The sequence below is a fragment of the Cebus imitator genome, unplaced genomic scaffold (genome assembly GCF_001604975.1).
Source record: "Cebus imitator isolate Cc_AM_T3 unplaced genomic scaffold, Cebus_imitator-1.0 Scaffold18, whole genome shotgun sequence".
Classification (NCBI taxonomy): domain Eukaryota; kingdom Metazoa; phylum Chordata; class Mammalia; order Primates; family Cebidae; genus Cebus; species Cebus imitator.
The window spans coordinates 13673178-13693663 of NW_016107333.1; the positions used below are offsets into that span (position 1 = coordinate 13673178).

Sequence of the window (20486 nt, forward strand, 5' to 3'; positions counted from 1 at the left end):
CCTGTTTAAAATTTTAAAACAAAAAGGGAGGGGGACTGCCCTCTCTGTTCACCCAGGCAGAAGATACTGCTAGAGAAAATCCTGTGATCACATAGATTGCCCTTTTATTCCCTCCAACCCACAGTGACTTTCCAGAACTTTCAGCCTCTGCCAGGACCTTTGCAACATTTACCTCCTCTAATTCTCAAAGGGAGATCTTTCCTCCTTACATCTGTGAGAAAACTGAGGCCCCCAAATGTGGACCACCTTAACTTTCTGCCCTGCTCCATTCATTCATTGATTCATTTAAGAAACATTTTCTCAACACCTGTTATGTAACAAGCTCTATGTGAGGTGCTGGGAATGAAATAAACACGCTCTACCTTCATGGTGCTTACTGTCTGGTGATGGATAAAGCTGTATAAAGATGATGAATAAGAGGTCTAACTATCCTCATGCTGCAAGAAAACCCAAACTTCGTGCTCTGGTTGACAGTCCCTGCTGAGCCCAGCTTCTGAGTAATTCCAGCCCAGACATCAGACATGTGAGGGGAGAAGCTTCCAGATGATACCAGCTCCTAGCCATGGAAGTCACCCCCAGCAGCCTGAGGATTTTAGACTCAGGCTCCGCACATTGTGAAGCAGAGACTTCCTGGCTGTTCTTTCTCCAGGAACACACTTTCCAACTTCCTTTGCCTGGCTAGATCTTTCTTACTCCTTAAGCCTGTTTAGGCCTTTTCTTCTCCAGGAAGCATTCCCTAAACTCTTCGGTTGGGTTAAATGGCCCTTCTCTGGGATGCTTTAGCATACCTCATCTTTAGTATTACTTAGAAAGTATCTGTCTGCGTTCATCCATAATTATGTACATATCCGACCTGCCACAAAGACACTCGGCATATGCTTACTGGCTGCACTGAAGAAATGTGAACTGCACTGAGCTGGCCTCGAGGCAAACCGCAAGCAGGATGGTTTGTCTTTAGCGCCCTCTACCTTCTTCACAGCACCCTTCCACACCACCCTTCAAGCATCCCTTGTCCCAATTCACTTTCAATATCTCTAAGTGACAACTAAAAATGGCATTAACTTAGAGCTTGTCTCGTAAGCTCATAGAGCAGAAGCCTTAAAAAGCAGTATTTGGGTGCATAGATTTGCTAAAGTCTAATCACCTAGACTGGGATCATATGCCAGTGATTGGAACTGAACTCCAGAGCCTGGAGAAAAAAAATCACACTGCAGTGTAGGTAAGTGACCAAGAGGACAGAATGAGGCAGGCAGATTGCTTGAGCCCAAGAGTTTGAAACCAGCCTGGGCAACATGGCAAAATTCTATCTCTATAAAACAAAAAATAGCCAGGCATGGTGGTGTAAGCCTGTAGTCTCAGCTACCCCAGAGGCTGAGGTGGGAGGATGACTTGAACCTGGGAGGCCTATGCTGTAGTGAGCTGTGATCATGCCACTGCACCCTAGCCTGGGCAACAGAGTGAGACTCTGTCTAAAAAAAAAAAAAAAAAAAAATGACTGCTAGGGAGAGTGAGAGCCAGGAAGAAGTCAGGATTCTAGGAACAGGAAGGAGTATGTCGTCTCTTCCATACCTTCCCCACTGTGGGTATTTGCTCCTATTGTAACTTTGGTCACTGCATTAGCACTTTGAGGGTTTATTTGGTCATGACACCCCCACCCCCACCCCATACTGACCCTTACAGTCTAAGACACCATTCCTCTTAGAGTTTATTTGGCCAGAGGTGGACCCAACCTGGATTAGAGTCTCACCTCTGGGAATCTGGAACTGTGATAGCCTCCCCATGTGGTAAGAGCTATTCGCAATAGTAAAGCTGGAGGGTGGCCAGCCTGTCCATCGTGGACTAGAGAGGCAGAGGTGAGGAACAAGGGCACTGATGGTGCTGCAGTCCTGGGTTGTCAGACCCCTTCTGTCCATCCCAGGTTCTGATAATCTCCCCATGCCTTGTATCCTTAATCTTCCTTTTCCCTTTTTTGACTTCCGGTCACTTGGATTACTGTCAGTTGCAATCAAAGAATTCTAAGACAGCTATGGTTCTAATTAATTCTAACTAATACAGCTAATACATTAATGAACAACTGATTCTACCTAATACAGCTATGTGTGCTGAGGTGCCCTGGGATACTATGTTGCATTGGCAAGGGCACTTTGTTATATTTGTCTTTTATTTGGTTCAAGTTGTTGTGTTGTTTTTGAACAGACTGTCGGGGATGGGACGGACTGATGCTCCATGTGGCCATCTGACCCCTCATGGACAGGAGACCACGACAAGCCCACTGGATGAGCCAGAGGGGTCCAGGAGGAGGGAGCTGAGAGCTTCCGCTAAGGTTGACACATGCTGGTAAGGAGTTCATCTGCTGTCCACCAGATAGGGGGTGTACAAATCCAACTAAGTGTTTGGCTTTAAGGTTTTTTTTTTTTTTAATTTTTTTGAGGCAGGGTCTCCCTCTGTTGCCCAAGCTGGAGTGCAATGGTGCCATCTCGGCTCAATACAACCTCTGCCTCCTGGGTTAAAGCAATTCCCCTGCCTCAGCCTCCCAAGTAGCTGGTATTATAGGTACATGCCACCACGTCCAGGTAATTTTTGTATTTTTAGTAGAGTCGGGGTTTCACTATGTTGGCCAGGCTGGTCTCAAACTCCTGACCTCAGGTGATCCACCCACCTCAGCCCCTCAAAGTGCTGGGATTACAGGCATGAGCCACCATGCCCAGCCTCATGTTTAAGGTTAATTTTAAAAGCAAAGCAAAATCCTAATCATGTTGAATTTTTGGTCTGCAGTAGATTCAAATTAATGAATTTAAATCAAATATCAGGTAAAATAGTACCTTGACATATTTTGTGATCATGCTGGGAGAAAAATTAATATAAAGCTAGCTTAAAATTTTTAAATTGGTAAACCAAAAGATTAAACTTTGTTAAAATTTACAAAGAACATGCCACTATAAGAAGATCAACTTTATTTTAGCAAAATCACCAACAAAACAATAAAAAGTCAAAACTAAAAAGAATTTTAATTGTGATCTGAAGTTTTATATTTCTTTATGAATTCCATTTAAAAAAAGAGAAATCTTTAAAACCATCAATAGGCAGATCTCTAATCCACTTTCAAGTCTTTCCCCACCAGCATTGCAGTCACGGGGTGCATGCTTGCTTTGTGCTCTTGGTAGGTTCGGACAGCTTGATCATGGGACTTGTCAAAGGCAGCAAGATCCCTACAAAAAAAAGGAAAAAAATGAAAAGAAAGAGAAAGAGATGAGAAAAAGACAGAGGAGGAGAAACAGAGGGAGGGAGGGAAGAGGGGAAAGGGGAAGGAGAAAGAGTGTAAGAACATAAGTCAATACCCAAAATTAAATTAAAGGATGTCAGTAGGGGTAACAGCCAATGTCACCAAAATAAGGCACCAGTCCCAGCCAATCAGATGGATATGGTCCTGCCGCAAGGTCCTAGAGGCCTCCTTCTGTACCAGAGACTGGCTCTTACACTGGCAGATCAGACATTTTGCGGGAGTTACAGGGAAGGGTTAGAGTGGCTGGGACCAGTGGCTAATTTACCAAGCAGCATGGGAGTATTTTATTATTTGAACAGTGACCTCTAATCTATTGCCTAAATATCAGCCCTGTATGTGAGAGTATGCCTCAAAAGCTTTCTTTTTAAAAATTACTTTTTAAAATAAAAATTTTAATCACGATTTTAAGAGTATGAAAACACTAAATTTATAAATAGAATTTCTGAAAACTTCAAATAGGAAGTGAAAATCCTGACCACAGTGAAATAACAATAATGTTATACTAAATAAATAGGACCTACCATACAAAGTAGGATTAGTCATTTTTTATGTAACTACTATTTACAAATAAGACAGAAATATTTATTTTTCCAACAAAAGGTATCCACTTATTTAAAACCTATTTAAAGTATACTTTACTCAATTGAAAGCTAGATGGGTTTTAATTATGGAAACCATATAAAACATACTTAAAAATTAATTTTGTGGTCACATCAAAAGAGACAATGACTTATTTTGCCAAGTTTTATGATATTATATTGCAATCACTTTTAATGGCAAAAAACCACAATTACTTTTGCACCAACCTAAATACTTGTGAAGTAAATGGAAAGCAAACGGAAGTTATCATGGATGTTTATGGTATGACTTTTTTCCCCCAGAATTTAGGCAAAATTCACAGATAAAAAACTTCACTGAGATATTCTTAACCTATATTTTGCTGCCAAGAAACAACTTATCCCCTCTCCCCAAGCATTCCTTTATTATATGTCCAGCAGCAACCTATCCTTGACCTCTTTGCAACACTGAACACAAGAGTTGGTGTTCTCTGCTTATTTCGCCTTACATTTAACTTCAGACTCGTTTTCTTGTCCATACCAACCCACCAATTATCTTCTGCTGTGTAAGTCTGTAAGACTATCTTTGATTTATTTCCATTTCATCAGTGTCTAACTCTATTTGGCCCATAATAGGTAATCCATATATAATGCTTCTAAAAAAAGAATGAAATTATTTCAAATTTTAAATATTTAGAAGTGTGAATCCCTATTCCAAAATTATATTGATAAACTTTAACAAATTAAAAAATATCTATCATATAGATTATGTTTTACAATGTATTTTAACAAAAACATTTGCGAGTTTTCTTCCTATTTCTTAGATGAATTCAAACCACAGTGTGGGTGGGTTCTTACTTGAACAAAGGCCGGGTAAACTTCATTCTTCCTTGTTCAGTTGCCATCTTTAGCGCCAAAGGAATTGCATCCTCCCACTTGGATTGAATGCAGAGCCGCAGCCATCTATAAGGCGGGTTTTGGGGGAGCACGGGGTAGAAAGTGAGGAAGAAGGGGTAGGCTATGACAGGTGTATCTGGATATTATTTCTGTAGTGATGAATAACTGCACTATAATTATACTCTACACCACTTTACGGTATGTCCTGATTCTGAGACTCTTAAATCCTTATATCTACAATTTAACAATTGGTGAAGAGAAGGAAGAAGAGCTGGTTCTTGAAAAAGATCATAAAAGGTCTGGATCAGGTAGGTGCTCATGTGCCTTATAAATGCAGTTTCTGAAGGAATTAAACTTTGGTTAAAGCCTCAGATTATAAATTTGAATTAAGAAAGTTTAACATAGAATAAAATATTTCTAACTATTCCCATTTCAAGGTAGATTTAGTTGGTTGTGGAGAAAGCCTATTTACCACAGAATCCTTCATGCTAATTTTTTTTTTTTCTTTTAAGGCAAGCGAGGTTTAGAGCAAAGTGTAACAAAGATTAATACTATCAGCTTATACATTGCAACTATTCCTTAAATACCACTCTAAGTATTTATATAGAAGCAGTCAGTTTGACAAGGACTTCTCAAGACTCAAGTATGTCTCATACTCTGCATTCCCTTTCTCCACCTTTCAAAGGGGTTTTCTGCTTTCTTCCACAGAGACAAGTTAAAATGATGTACCTGAATCGTATTTCAGAATTGTTAATGGCATTGAAGTTGTACACCTCTTGCATTCGCTTTATGTGCCCCAATGGAAGAGGTGCCTAAGAGCAAAATAAAGAAGTATACCGTATCATTTCAACAGGATTCCTTGGAAGAAAGGAGCTGGAGAGAAATGCATAGCCAGATTAAAATCCTAAATATTTTATCATATAGAAATAAGATAAAAATAAACGAAACAAATTGCACACTAAAGTAAATTCTGTGCAGACTTATTCTGGATGAGGATATTCTACTGGGAAAGCACAGGGATAATTTACTTTGTGAAGTACTCAGATAATTTAATTAAATGAGAATTGCTCTTCTTAGGCTTTTCAGCATGTATAAATATTATCTTTCAGACCTTTCCTAGAGTTTTTCTAGTTATTCTCTATACCTTAATTGCATTCCCTTCTCCAGATTAAGTCATAGTTCCTTTATTTTTGCCTCACTGATTCCCCCTAGCTTTATTTTTATATATTTCTTCTGAAATCCCTCTTAAATTGTCTACATCCTTACATAATAGCAGTTCCTGGATATATTATAGATCTCTTTGGGAATCTGATGAATAATGTGAACTCTTTCCCTAGGGGGGAACATACACCTACTACATGAATACAAACTTCTGTATACAATTTCAGGGGGTTCATAAGCATCCTATCCCTATCTTAACTCACCCTAAAAGGGAAGACAAGTTTGAGTGAAGGAAAGAAAAAAGATGAGTTCAGTTTGAACAAGCAGAGAGTTTGCAGTGCCTTTGAGTAGAGGCAGAGGTGCCTCTAGGCAGACAGTGAGTCTCCCCTCCAGCCACGACCTCCTTACCTTACAGGACTCCACACTCATTAACCATCTCTGCTCTCATGAACTACTAGCCCTGCTGCAAATAATTTAGTCCATTAGCCCCTTATGGACACATGCAACTCCAAGTCCACGCTGGTAGCCCAACTGGTTAAGGTCATTGCCAAGGCTCCCTGACTTTCCCCAAGTTTTACCATACCCATTCTGGAATCACCCTACCATGTTCTCTCTCTCTGTGGCCCTAGGCCACCCAGCAGTGGTAGAGCAATTTATGAAACCATGATGACCTGATGCACTAAAAATAGATTCTCTTACTTTGACAGGGCTGCCCTTGTTGCCTCAAAATCCTATTCCTAATTTTTGCATCAATTCCACAGGAAATTCTTTTCCAAATCTTTTCCTTCCTTCTCAAGATCCTTAGCCTGAAGACTTCCATGAAAGGGAAGTCTTAAGAATCTAGTCATTGGTTTATCTCAAAATACAGCATCCCCTTTCTGTTTCATATATTTTTTCAATTGCCTGGATTTGAAACCTTAACATCTGCTTGGATTCTTTTCTGTTAACCCTTATAATCAGTCAGTCACAGAACTCTGTGCTTTCACCCTGTGCAACCTCTTTTTCATTTGTCCTGTTCTCTCCTCTCCCGGCAGCTCACTTCAAGTCCTGTATTCCTGTGAGTCTCCCAATTAATAACTTCACCACCACACAGCTTTCGTGGTCCCAGATTCGTTGTCACAACCCAGCATTTCATCCCCTAACTCTCCTGCTGGATTTTTAAAATCCTTTCCTACTGACCAGGATAAGATCTAAAATTTCTTAGCTTAGCATTCAAGAATCATCACATCTGGTCCTACCAGCTTTTCTAGTGTTATCTTCACTGACTTCCTTACCCAGTGCCACTGTTTACTCTCGTAACGCTGCAGAGGAGTTCCAGCCCTTGCTGCTCCCTCCATCTTGATTTTGTTCCTCCCTGCTGGCCCTGGGGGTGCAAATCAAGTCTCCTCCAAAATTCCCTCTCTGATGCCCCCAGCTGGAAGACAGTCTTTCAGTTTTTCCAAGTGATACCTAAAGTATATCTCCTTTTATTGCTAATTTAAAAAAAAAAAATTTTTATCAGAGTCTCACTCTGTTGCCCAGGCTGGGGTACAGGAGCATGATCTCAGCTCACTGCAACCTCTGCCTTCCAGTTCAAGTGATTCTCCTGCCTTAACCTCCCAAGTAGCTGGGATTACAGGTGCCCACCACCATGCCCAGCTAATTTTTGTATTTTTGGTAGAGACGGAGTTTCACCATGTTGGCCAGACTGGTCTCAAACTCTTGACTTCAAGTGATCTGCCTGCCTCAGCCTCCCAAACTGCTGGGATTACAGATGTGAGCCACCACGCCTGGCTTATTGCTAAATTGTACATGTGTTCCCCTTCCTATTACATTATAAACTATTTGAAGATAAGCTATATTCTTACATATTTTTATATTTAGCACAATACAGAATATAGTAAGCATTCAGTGCTTTTTTAAAAGAAATGAATGAATTTTATAAATGATTTCTTCCCCATTAGTTTCCACATGAATACTCTTTTGCCAAGTTGGGTAGAGCATAAATGCTGTGCCTTTCTATCCATTTTAATTTATAAGGTTTTGAGCTAGTACTTACCTTCTGGAGCATCTGTGCTAAAAACTCATTCAACTGATGAGAGGAGAGGTATTTCAGGTCTGTGGCATTGAATGAATTTAAATCATCTTCTTTGGCCTAAAATAAATGTTACTTAGTTATTTTTGTTCATTTACAATTTAATAAATCTGACATAAAAGTAAAAATTAAGAACCATATGAATGTACAAGATTATTCAAAATTAATTTAAGCCTAAGTAATCCTGAGATTGAGTTACTGTAATTTAAATAGCTGATAGGACTCTTAGAATCTATATTACTTACGAAAAAGCAGACTGTGGGTAGGAAGAGTGGAAGAAAGTTTTGACATCCATTGTACCATTCGAGGTATAGAAATTTCCAAAGCAAAGAAACATTTCAAAATGTATGCATGTCGACTAATTTACAGACCGATTCAAAAATGTAGGTAAAGAATGAAATTGTATATTTTTAAATATTACATTAATAAATTGGTAAGGCTATAAACTAATGTTTTCCTCCATGCCCACATATTCTGTTTCTCCCACTTAATCTTAGAAACCACCTACGAAAAATGAGTCTGTACTTTTCAAATTTGGATTTATTCTCAAAAATCTTTGAAAACTTGATTAGGTAATATTCAATAAAGCTTATCAAAATAAGGATTTTTAAATCTTTTAAAACTAGTTTTACATTCTTTTAAATTAGGGCTTTTGTTACTTTAAAAGAAATATATGAAAATAATAAAAAAATAAAATTGGACAGATTTGGTTTTGTTCCCTGTCTCCAAATCCTACTCCTGAGTAACCAGTATTAGTAGTTTCTGTATATCCTTCCATGAAATCTAATGCATATGTATATACCGTATTAAAGAAATATTTTCCATCTCCCCCCTCCCCTGATTTTCAGAACTCTCCTTAATAGCAAAACTTCTATCCCCTTAACTTCTCCTTAATGTGAGAACCTACAACTCCCGCTCATTTTCTGTGCAAAAACCTGCAAATCTAAACTATATATTAATTAAGGATGTATTTATGTGGTAAAAACATAAAAAGCAAGAGAATGATAAACCAAAATTCAGGACAATGGTTACCTGGATGGGTTGGCAAGGAGGGTGGAGAGGGAAGGGGTCAGATGGGGAGGGATGCTACAAAGGTACCAGTAAGGTTTTACTACTTATACTAGTGGTGGGTCACACAGGTATTGTTTCACAATTGTTTTTTACATCTTATGAATCTAAATATTCTTTTGCATTTATTTACTATTTAAGCCAAATTCATTGAGAAATAAGATACAGAAGGAAAAGAGTGCACTAGTGAACACAATGTCCTGAGTCTGTTCCTAACACTGCCTGTTTCTACTAATATTGAAGAGTTGCTCATTATCTACCTTAACTGCAGGGCCTAAAGGAGTATTTGCGCAGAAATTAGTAGCAGCTTTACTAGCACCAAACAAGCAGGAATACATTTTTCAAGCTGAAACAGAGATTCTCATACACTCACACTGTTAAGAAATCCTCTTTCCCACAGAAATCTCTTATACTTTTCTTTGTGACAAGTTTGTGAACTACAGAAAACAAAGTTCAAGAAGCAGGTATTATAGAAGAACAAAGCATTGTCTGTGGCAAGATGTGTTACCAGACTCCTCTCTTAGACAGAAATAATTAAGCCTTAGTTGAAAGAGCACACAATGAAACCATTCCTCCAACGTGAGCTCAGCACTACTCCAGGCCGAGTATTGACAGGCGAGTCATCTATGGGCACAACCAGCCTACTCTCCGATAGGCGGCTGCTAGAAGGTCTTATTCCTTCCTTCCAAAAAGGAAAAAAACCCAGCAACAATCAGACTTGACCCTAGATCCAAATAGTAATTGGTAATGTTCTTTGTTGTGATGTTAGAAAAGTCTCCAAAAAGATGTTTATATTTTATTTGAAATTGGAGTGTTGCTTCTCTTGGTTTCTGGTTCCCTTTTTCCTGATTTGCCTTACTCCTGATTTGGTTTTTCTTCCTTCTTCTGGCTCTAAGGATGTTCTGTCAATACCTGGAGCTTTCTCTCCCCTTTCTTCTTCTCCACGTCTAATCGGTTCTCAGGTTCTTAAATAGTTATAAAATTAAACCTCAAAAATCATTCAACTTTTTTTTTTTTAAAGACAAAGTCTTGCTCTGTCACCCAGGCTGGAGTACAATGGTACGATCTTGGCTCACTGCAACCTACCTCTGCCTCCCGGGTTCAAGCTATCCTCGTGACTCAGCCTCTGGAGTAGCTGAGATTGTGCACCACCACACCTGTCTAATTTTTGTATTTGTTCCATCTTAATTGATCCTATATGCTATACCGCCAGACTAATGGTCCTACTACACAACTCTGATCATTTCATTTGCAATTCAAAAACCTTTAAAGGATCCACTGCTGCCTATGCATTACATTTTAAATTCCTCAGCTTGACAAAATCCTCTGATAGGGAGCTACTTTATCTTTCCAACCTTGTTTTCCCTCTACTAATTCATGTATTCATCCAACAATGAACAAACATGGACGGCCCTGAGGATGCAGAGGTGAATAAAAACAACTCTTGCTCTCAAGAAGCTTATGGTCTGGTAGAAGAAACAAGGAAACAAATACAGTGAAAGCTTTCTTAAACGAACCTAAAAACAGACTCATCAGATAAACCCCTCCTCTCCATTCCTCTGTGTAATCAGCTGACCCTCAGAGCAGGTAGGCTGCCCTCTGGTGTCTGTGGCTCTTCTGCTCCCACTTGTTCATTCCTGCGCTAAGTCAGCTGCATTGTTCCAAATGTGTTTATGTCAGTTGTGTCTCTAATTATGAAATCTTACCTTATCAAATCATAGGCAAACCAATGAAAGAGGAGTGCCAAAAGAAAAATTTCTAATACTAAGTTTTGTTGCTGCTTTCAATAAAATCCTTTGCTTAAACACTGTTCCTCTCACCGGACGGTCCTCCTGCATCTCGTGACCTAACCATCTTCACATCTGGCTTTTGTAAGAAGTGCTCTCTGAGGCTGCAGCCAGTTCAAACTCCCCCAGCCCCAGGTGGAAGTTCTGTAATGGCTCCTTCTGTCGACCTCTTACTTCACCTGTATCATCTTCATGCTGCTCATCACTTACTGCTTAGCGTTTATTATTCCTGCATGAATCTAATGTCTTAATTAAACCATAGATGCTTCAAAAGTAAATCCATCTCTATTTTTCATAGTGTGTGATGCAGCATTTTGTACGTAGTAATATGTGAAGAAATACTGGCCAAGTAAGCTTTAGAAACTAAGTTTCAAAAGGCAACAGCTACATTGGTTGCACAGCTGGAGGCCATTATCCTAAGTGAATTAACACAGGAACAGAAAACCAAATACAGCATGTTCTCACATATAAGAGAGCTAAACGACTAGGTACTCATGGACATAAAAGTGGCAACGACAGACACTGGGGACTACTGGGAGGGGGGCAAGGATTGCAAAACTATTGGGTACTATGCTCAGTACCTGGGTGATGGGATCAAACATACCCCAAACCTCAGCATCATACAATGTGCACATGTAACAAACCTGCACATATGCCCCCGAACTTAAAAGTTGAAATTAAAAAGTTATATATCTGTTGCAAATTAATAGGAATGAAATTATTCCTAAATTTTCTGTCATTTTTTCATTAAAGGATTATCCAGGGCATGTCCTTATTTTGGCTTCAGAAGGGGTTATATTTTAGTACGTATATGAAGAAGCTTCTCTTTAAGAAGCTTCATAGAAAGTGAACAAAGTTACTGACAAAGCAAAAGTGCCTCGATTCTTCCCATCACTAAGAGCATTAGCAGTTAGTCACCCAAGATCATTTTACATTTAGGTGGTATGTGTAATTGCCATATTGGAAGCAGTATCTTATAAATTATTTAAAAGGAAAAGAAGAAAGGTAAGATACAAATACTTTTGCATACTTTAAGAGTTAAGAAGCAAGAAACATCAGGATTAATGCCCTCAACATCTGTTTTTTCCCCCCCATAAAACTTAATTTTCTGGGCACAGCGGCTTGTGCCTGTAATTCTAGCACAGTGGGAGAATCGCTGGAGACTGGGAGTTTGAGACCAGCCTGTACAACACAGACCCTGTTTGTACAAAAAGTTTTAAATTAGCCAGGCATGGTGGCTCACACCTGTAGTCCCAGCTACTTGGGAGGTGGAGGTGGGGGTGACTGACTGAGCCCAGGAGGTTGAGGCTGCAAGAGCCATGATCGTGCCACTGCACTCCAGCCTGGGCAACAGAGCAAGACCCTGTCTCAAAACAAACTCTTAATCTTCTACGTTGAGAATAGATATAGTATCACCTTATATAAATCTGACTTTCAAATAGCCTTTCCAAATACAATTTTTTGTGATTTAAATTACCCTTCCCCCTTCATGAGTAAAGACATATTTCACAATTCAAAAAGGAATAAAAAAATCACACATTATTACTTACAGTAATCCATCTTTGACTTAAGGCAATACAGGCATTTGTCAGAGTCATGTCATAACTGCAAAGATAAAAGTTAAAGATTAAATTGTATAAAAATGCCCATGCTTTTGCAGAAATGGAGTTTTAAAGCTACAGTACATAAATTTCAAAGTCCCTTTTAAATAAGGAAAACAAACTCCAAAGTGATGAAAATAGGAAATATTTTACCTAACTTACATACTCACAAATCCAAGTGGATTAATCCACACTAATGAAACACCTGTCTAACTTTTAGAGAGAATGCCAAAGCACCTCAGTAAAAGACTGTCATGTGCTCAAGTAGTATATGTTAAAGTAGTTGAAATCAGTTGCACCTATTTAGTGTATGGCAGTAAATATGGCACTCAAAAGACAACATGATGAACAACACAAAGTCCTTGTGCTCATGGATTTTACTTTGTTGTTCCAAACATCTAATCATCTAACAAACCTGCAAGCACCTGCTACATAACTGGCACTGTTCTAGATTCTACACCTTTGAGAGAGTCTGATACCATGTGTGATGATTCCATTCCTTTCTTTTCAGAAGAAAATAAAATTAACACATTGTAATTGTTAACCAAAGCAAATTATATCAACATTTGTGTGTTCTCAGCTTAGAAGTCATATAGTTTGCAACAATGGAAAAGAACATGTAGTATGCGCAAAATTCTTGCAAAACTTCCCTCTTTATCTATAAATCATGCTTGCTTACTCTGAAATGCTTGTATTAGAGAACAGAGAGGCACCTTCCCCTTAAGGCCTAAATGAAGTAAGTTCTGATTAGAAGTTACCACTGAACCTCCCTTTAAGAGAGTTGTGACTAGTACTCCCCATTTGTTCCCTAGAGGAGATAATAAAGGGGCCAACACAGCTCCCACCTTGAAGCAGCTGCCAGTTTATTACATGAAGTGTCAGATTGTAGACTGCAGGCATGCCATTTTGTCCTCAAGAACAGGTGGGATCAGAGGTCCTTGGCTGCTCAGGCAGTACACTGCCTTCAACTAAAACAACAGCATTGATTTCTTAAAAAACAGTAGAAAAGGCTGGACGCAGTGGTTCACGCTTGTAATCCCAGCACTTTGGGAGGCCAAGGCAGGCAGATCATGAGGTCAGGAGATTGAGACCATCCTGGCTAACACAGTGAAACCCCATTTCTACTAAAAATACAAAAAATTAGCCAGCCATGGTGGCATGCACCTGTAGTCCCAGCTACTCAGGAGGCAAGGCAGGAGAATTACTTGAACCCGGGAGGCAAAGGTTGCAGTGAGCCAAGATCATGCCACTGCTCTCCAGCCTGGGTGACAGAGCTAGACTATGTCTCAAAAAAGAAAAAAATGGGCAAGTAGAAAACCTTTGGCTGGTCTGTTTCTTAGTGTCCTGAAACTTCCTTATTAGTGTAATTAAAAGTACTAAGTTAAGAATTAGCCTGGCAAAGGACCCTACTTACGGCAAAGTCTTAAGAAAAGTAAAGAGCAAAACCAGATATGTACCTTGTTCTCATGGTGCTTACAGTATAGCAAAGGGGAAATACTTTAATCACACAAATAAATGTACAGTTAGAACTGTGCAAATGCTGCGAAGAGAGGAAAGAGCACTAAGAAGCCCTAGAATGGAAGATTTGACCTGGGCAGGGATGTCAAGAAATGCTTCCATGAGGAAGTGGTTCTTGAGCTGAGATTGGAATTAACTGGGCAAAGGGCTCTAGGTAGAGGGAACAGCACGCTCATGTACTATGTTGGAGGACACACGGAGAGTTCGAGAAATCACAAAACTGCCAGTGTGACTGATGCAAAGGGAGCTAGACTGTTAGTAGCTTAGAATCCCCATTAAAGGATTTTGTCTTAGCCCAAGAACAAGGAGACATCAGTGGAGAATGCTAAGCAGGAGGACACCATGACACGTTTGTGCTTTTAAAGGTTTACTCTAGCTTTAATGTGGAGTGGCTGGGAGAAGTCAGAACAGATACAAGTGCCCAGTTTGGGTGCCAGAACAGTCTTCCAGGATGTGAAGACATGAGACTGAACTTGAACTGTGGTGGTAGAAATGGAGAGATGTGGATAGACTCAAGAGATATTTAAATACATGTACAAATGATGAGAGCATTATAAAAAGAGGATCATGGAAGCCAAGATTCCGTGCAATGGATCAAAGTATTTTCTGTGGTTTGAGATTTTCTAAGATACTCTCTCTTTACAGAATTCCTGGGCATTCCTGGGTTCCTCCAGCACTTTGGTATTACTTGAAAGCAATCTTAAGGAATCTAGAATGAACCAAGGCCCAAAAAGGATTCCTTAGCAGCAGTAATATCAAAGAAGCCCTTTCCAAGAACTAATTTTCTACCCAGATTTCTCTAATTTTAAAAGCAATGGTCAAAGCCTTCCCCACTCTTAAACTTCCAGGAACTGTCTTTTGCCCTTATCAGGTCCCTGAAGTTAGAGTCTTTGAAAAGACTCCAAACTCCAAGTTCTATGCTTTTATTCTCAGCCTCCTCATAATTATACAGCACACTGCAGTGCTGACCACTCTCCGTACCGCTTTTAAAGTATTTCTTCCCACAGCTTTCTTAATAATGAACTAACCTTTGAAAGCTCTTTTTAATTTTCCATTTATTTCACTAGTATCTTTCCTCTGTCCTAGCTCTCAAATGGAGGTCCTCTAAGGTTCTAAACTTTACTTCTTGTATTCTTCTTTGTTAGTCATCTCCAAGACGATATCCAAATCCATAACCATTAAAATTAATAGTTTCCTCAACTGCAACACTCACTCGGTATTTTTTTAAATACTTTTCTTTATATTAATAATTACTTGATACATACATGTTCGCTCTGTGAATTCCTTATTCATCATATTAGTGCCTGACAACAAATGTATGCTGGATTGAGCTGAATCTTTACAACATCTCTGCTCAGTCATTTTTAATTTCTTCTTTTCTCCCCACGGCCAATCAGTTGCCAATAGATTCTAACCCCCAGACATCTCTTCCTCAGTTACTCCTTTCTTTTCCCACTGCCTTTGTATTACTTCAGGTCCTCATAATCTCTGGTAAGGCTGTTGTAGGAATTAACAAGATAATGTACAGCACTTCTTCAACACTGTAAGTGCTAGAAAAAAAAATCTAAAGTATTATTTTTGCTGATACCTTTTATAGACGTTAAAAGGGTTTACTGATAATTTGTGCCACCTGTCTGTTTCCAAAACAAAACTCGAAACATTCTATTGTAATCACCCCTCCCTGACTGAGCTCCTGTTTCCCACCAGAGTCTGTGATAACCAGGACTGCCCAGTTAGTGGGCAACTCTGACCACATCTCTTCTATACTCAAAACTCCCAATAACTTATCAACCAAACCCTTCTCAGCCTGGCTATTTAAAGTGCTTTACAAACAAGCATAACTAGGCCTTGTTTCCTAGCTTCTCTCCTGCTGCTCCCCTGCACATCAATTAAACACTGGCCTGTTTAAGAGAAGCTGATAGGCAATGTCAGTAAACCAGAAGAAAGGCAACAAGAGGCTGGAACATGCAATAGTCAGTATTCTCACATAACTTGTGAAAGACCAGGGTTCAGGTCCGATTTAAGGAGAAGGTTCAGTATAAAAAGCAGTATATTGAGGCCAGGCATGGTGGCTCATGCCTGTAATCCTAGCACTCCGAGAGGCGAAGGCAGGCAGATCACTTGAGCTCAGGAGTTCGAGACCAGCCTGGGCAACATGGTAAAACCCTGCCTCTCACAAAAATACAAAAACTTAGCTGGGTATGATAGTGCGCATCTGTGATCCCAGCTACTTGCAAGGCTGAGGTGGGAGGATCACATGAGCCCAGGAGGCAGAGGTTGCAGTGAGCTAAGATCACACCACTGCATGCCAGCCTGGGCCACAGAGTGATGGGGTGGGGAGGAGGGAAGAAGGAAGGTTATTGGAGGCAATAAAATTGCCAGGGTTTGAGTCTCAACTTTTACTACTTACTAGCTATGCAACCTAGGGCAAGATACTTTACCTAGCTAAATCTAACGTACCTCCTTGGGAAATGGGGATAATAACTTACAACAGTGTTGTAATTAACATAATACTTACAAAATATTTTTATTGCAAAAGTTTGAAGGAAGAGACAATAGCTTATTCTTTTCTAAATCCCTCACCATGCTTGTGCAGAAAAGAGCCAATCAATAATTACTTGAAGTGAAAAACCATATTTGTAAACTTCGGGAATTATTCTTTTGGCCTCAGGGCTAAGGCCAAAACACCTTAAGAACTCTGCTCTCATCATTAACTAGCAACAGTTTCAAGAAGGCATATTATTCTTTCTGATATTTTGAGGGGCTCTAGGATTTAGGAGAATGAGAAGGAAGCATTAGCAGGCAAGTACGTACTTGGGTTTTATAGGAGGCAGTCCAGGAGAGTAGAGCCAGGCATTCCAATCAACTTGATTGAGAACATCAACCTGTGAATAGTAAGAATTCACAGTTTACAACAGAATACCCTTTCCTGTTGAAAAAAAAAAATTAAACTTCTAAGTCCTTAGATATATAATTTTGTCTACTCTGCCATATCAAAATAATTTCTAAATTTCTTTTAAAAATTAATATTTTAGGCCAAGCATGGTGGCTCATGCCTGTAATCCCAGCACTTTGGGAAGCCAAAGGTGGGCAGATCGCCTGAGGTCAGGAGTTCAAGACCAGCCTGACCAACATGGAGAAACCCCATCTTAAAAAAAAAAAAAAGTAATAAAAAAAATAAAAATTAATATTTTAAATTGATAGATCATAATTGTGTATACTTATGTGACACAATGCACTGTTTTGATATATGTATTCAACGTGGACTAAGTCAAGCTAATTAATATATCCATCACGTCATCTATCTTCTAAAATTTATATTCATCACTAGTATGCTGTTAAATAAAATAGAAAAATTAAGCACTTATAGAAAATCAAATTCTGAACCTATTATTGACGATCTCTCTGAAATAGGAAAATTCTACAGTTAGTTCACGTGGTTGCGATCACATTTAAGATAGAAAAAATATGCAATGAGAGATTGAGTTCTATAACAAGTTCTGAACCAATACTATTATTAGATAACTCAAGTTAACCTAATCAGTTAATAAATAAATTATACTGAGCATGAAAAATAGAAAAGGTTTTAAAATCCAACCTTATCTTTAAAATGGGAATACAGGAAATCCTTCCAGTCATCAGTAGTTATGCTCTTATAGGAAAATTTCTCAACATAAGCTTTTAAGAATCCTAGGAAAACCTCTAAGAGTAAAAAAGAAAAGAAATCAATTCATAGAAAGGTAGTTATGTGACATTTTGTGTGTTTGGCATTGTACTATTAACTACAGAGAACATTCAGAGAATAAGGAAATCTATGAAAATTTTCAGAGTGAAAGGATGTTCAGAAAAGGAGGTGGAACTTAAGTTGGGCCTTGAAGAATATATGTAATTCAGTGGAAGGGAGAAGAGAACTTCTAATTATAGATAAGGGGGTAACACATAAAGACACAAAAAAGGAATGTACAACCCAAGCTCTAAAAGCAATTAACCCTCATATGACTAGAAAGGAGAAAAATAAGACTGGACAGGTGGAATGGATCCAGGTGACAAACAGCCTTCCAAGTCAATTAACCAGGAGAACACCTCAATGTCCAACAGGGGATGGGTACATAACTCAGCATATCTTTGTAATGAAATAGCATGATGGCATTAAAAAGTATCAGACAGCCGGGCGCGGTGGCTCAAGCCTGTAATCCCAGCACTTTGGGAGGCCGAGGCGGGTGGATCACGAGGTCAAGAGATCGAGACCATCCTGGTCAACATGGTGAAACCCCGTCTCTACTAAAAATACAAAAAATTAGCTGGGCATGGTGGCGCGTGCCTGTAATCCCAGCTACTCAGGAGGCTGAGGCAGGAGAATTGCCTGAACCCAGGAGACGGAGGTTGCGGTGAGCCGAGATCGTGCCATTGCACTCCAGCCTGGGTAACAAGAGCGAAACTCAGTCTCAAAAAAAAAAAAAAAAAAAAAAAAAAAAAAAAAAAAAAAAAAAAAAAAAAAAAAAAAATAAAAATAAAAATAAAAAAAATAAAAAATAAAAAGTATCAGACAGATTTGTATGTACTGACATAGGATGTATGTGAAATATTGAGCAAAACAAAACACAAATGCAGAACCAATGTACAGTATGATCCTTTTTTTGAAATTAAAATAATTATATGTATTTATTTGTCTGCTTGTTAATTTACACCTAGAAAAAGATCTAGAGCCATACACACCAAACCGCTAACAGTGGTTACCCCTGGGGAGTGGAAAGGGGTTGATGGACTCTCACTTGTTACTCTTATAAACTTCTGTACCATAGAAATGTTTTCAGGGAGTACTATCCTAATTTCAAAAACTAATGAGATTTTTTTTTTTTAATGAAGCAGCATAATTTAAACCTTAGGGGTTATTAATGGTTTTAAATTGAGAGAAACATTAGAAAACAATACAGATTTCTTCAGCAGCTACATGCAGAATGAATTGGAAGTATTAAATGGCACAAAACAATAGTTTACAATTCTTCCTAATTCTTACCCTCAAAAATAAAAATTAAAATTAAAAAATTATAAAATACCCACTACTCACCTGGTCCTCCAAGCAGTTGCTCAAGGTAAAAAAGTAAAGCAAAGCCCTTCTCATAGGGAACTGAAGAATAAGCTACATCAGGGTCTACATCTGTCAGATCAACCACAAGTTTGGTGAAAGGATGTGTCTCCCCAAATGTCTTCACCTGCAAGACATGAAATTAGATGGATATTCATATAGAAAGACTGTATCACCACACAAATAAGCTAATAAGGAAGTATTACTTCACTTAGTGGTGTAACTTTAGGGGACTCTAGAACTTAAACTTGGAGATTGGAATGCTAGGGTATGTTGGCATACACTTCTGGAAATCTATTAATAGAATGCTTACTTATGTAATGTTCTCTGATATTTCTTACTCAATAATATAGGCTTTATTCTTATAAAAAGACTAGAAAAATGATTTAATTCCTGGTCAGCAAATTCAGCTTTCAGGAGACAGCATTTAAAAATGACATAAATGTACCAAATAAAATTCAAACACAATAAACAGCTATATTAATAGCAAAGACCAGCGAGGTCCCATAGCTCCCAGTTTAGACCAGGTCATCAAAACTACCTTACACAGAAAAATGAATGGCATGGGATTAATACAATGTTATACCAGCATCGACTTCACTTTCCACATTTGTAAAAATGACTTTTTGGTTGCTACATAGTAAAGGTGCTTTTACAAAAACTCAGTTTTTAACACCTATACAACTTCAGATGAAGGTTTTTAAAACTTTGACTCCTTTACCGAATTCTGTAGTTCTCCCCATCCTCCCAGAGCATTAAAATGTCTGAACTTTTCACCAAACAATCGTCCGCAAATGTGGCGTTCCAAGTACACAGTATGTCCCTCATTTAACCTGAAAAAAAGTGTTTTAATAAAAGCACGGACACGGCAGAGAAGAAAAGACATTTCAATCAAGAAGATATTTTCTTTTTGGCTTTTCTACAGAGGAAAGCAGTTGTAAGGCATGACCACTACAGTCTAAGCCAAATCTGGCTCCCAGGCAGTCAATCCAGACCAATGGGAAGCCCAGCCCAGCAGATGGCAGCAGGGAAAGTTAAGCCCTGGTTCTGCTCTTGCATGCCCACATGTTAAAAGTGTGACTGTATCAGGAACTAGACAAACATAAACTTAACACCTAGAGTGAACCTAACACTATAATAAGTGTTACAGAATTTTTTTTTAATATCCTTGTTGTCTGGGCACGGTGGTCCACATCTGTAAGCCTAACACTTTGGGAGGCCAATCAAGGTCAGGAGTTCGAGACCAGCCTGGCCAACACGGCAAAACCCATTTCTACTAAAAATACAAAAATTAGCTGGGCATGGTGGCATGCACCTGTAGTCCCAGGTACTCAGGAGGCTGAGGCACAAGAATCGCTTGAACTGGGAGGCAGGCGTTGCAGTGAGCCAAGATCATGCTACTGTACTCCAGCCTGGGCAACAGAGTGAGATTCCACCTCAAAAAAAAAAAAAAA

The 20486-nt window shown here is 39.0% G+C and overlaps 1 protein-coding gene across 2 annotated transcripts in view; it reads right to left on the reverse strand.

The window, feature by feature from the left end:
* Positions 1 to 2934: 2934 nt before the first annotated feature.
* Positions 2935 to 20486, reverse strand: part of LTA4H (leukotriene A4 hydrolase) — a 36287-nt gene continuing 18735 nt past the window's right edge. Inside the window, exons 11-19 of one of the 2 annotated variants that reach the window (XM_017516201.2) lie at positions 19754 to 19865; positions 19015 to 19159; positions 17545 to 17648; positions 16761 to 16831; positions 12378 to 12432; positions 7937 to 8032; positions 5467 to 5549; positions 4699 to 4803; positions 2935 to 3209 (exon numbers count right to left, since the gene is read on the reverse strand). In XM_017516201.2, coding sequence (XP_017371690.1) covers positions 3092 to 3209; positions 4699 to 4803; positions 5467 to 5549; positions 7937 to 8032; positions 12378 to 12432; positions 16761 to 16831; positions 17545 to 17648; positions 19015 to 19159; positions 19754 to 19865 — 889 coding nt within the window. In that variant the 3' untranslated portion in view covers positions 2935 to 3091. The remainder of the gene's footprint in view (positions 3210 to 4698; positions 4804 to 5466; positions 5550 to 7936; positions 8033 to 12377; positions 12433 to 16760; positions 16832 to 17544; positions 17649 to 19014; positions 19160 to 19753; positions 19866 to 20486) is intronic. The other variant, XM_017516208.2, reaches the window with a different exon arrangement.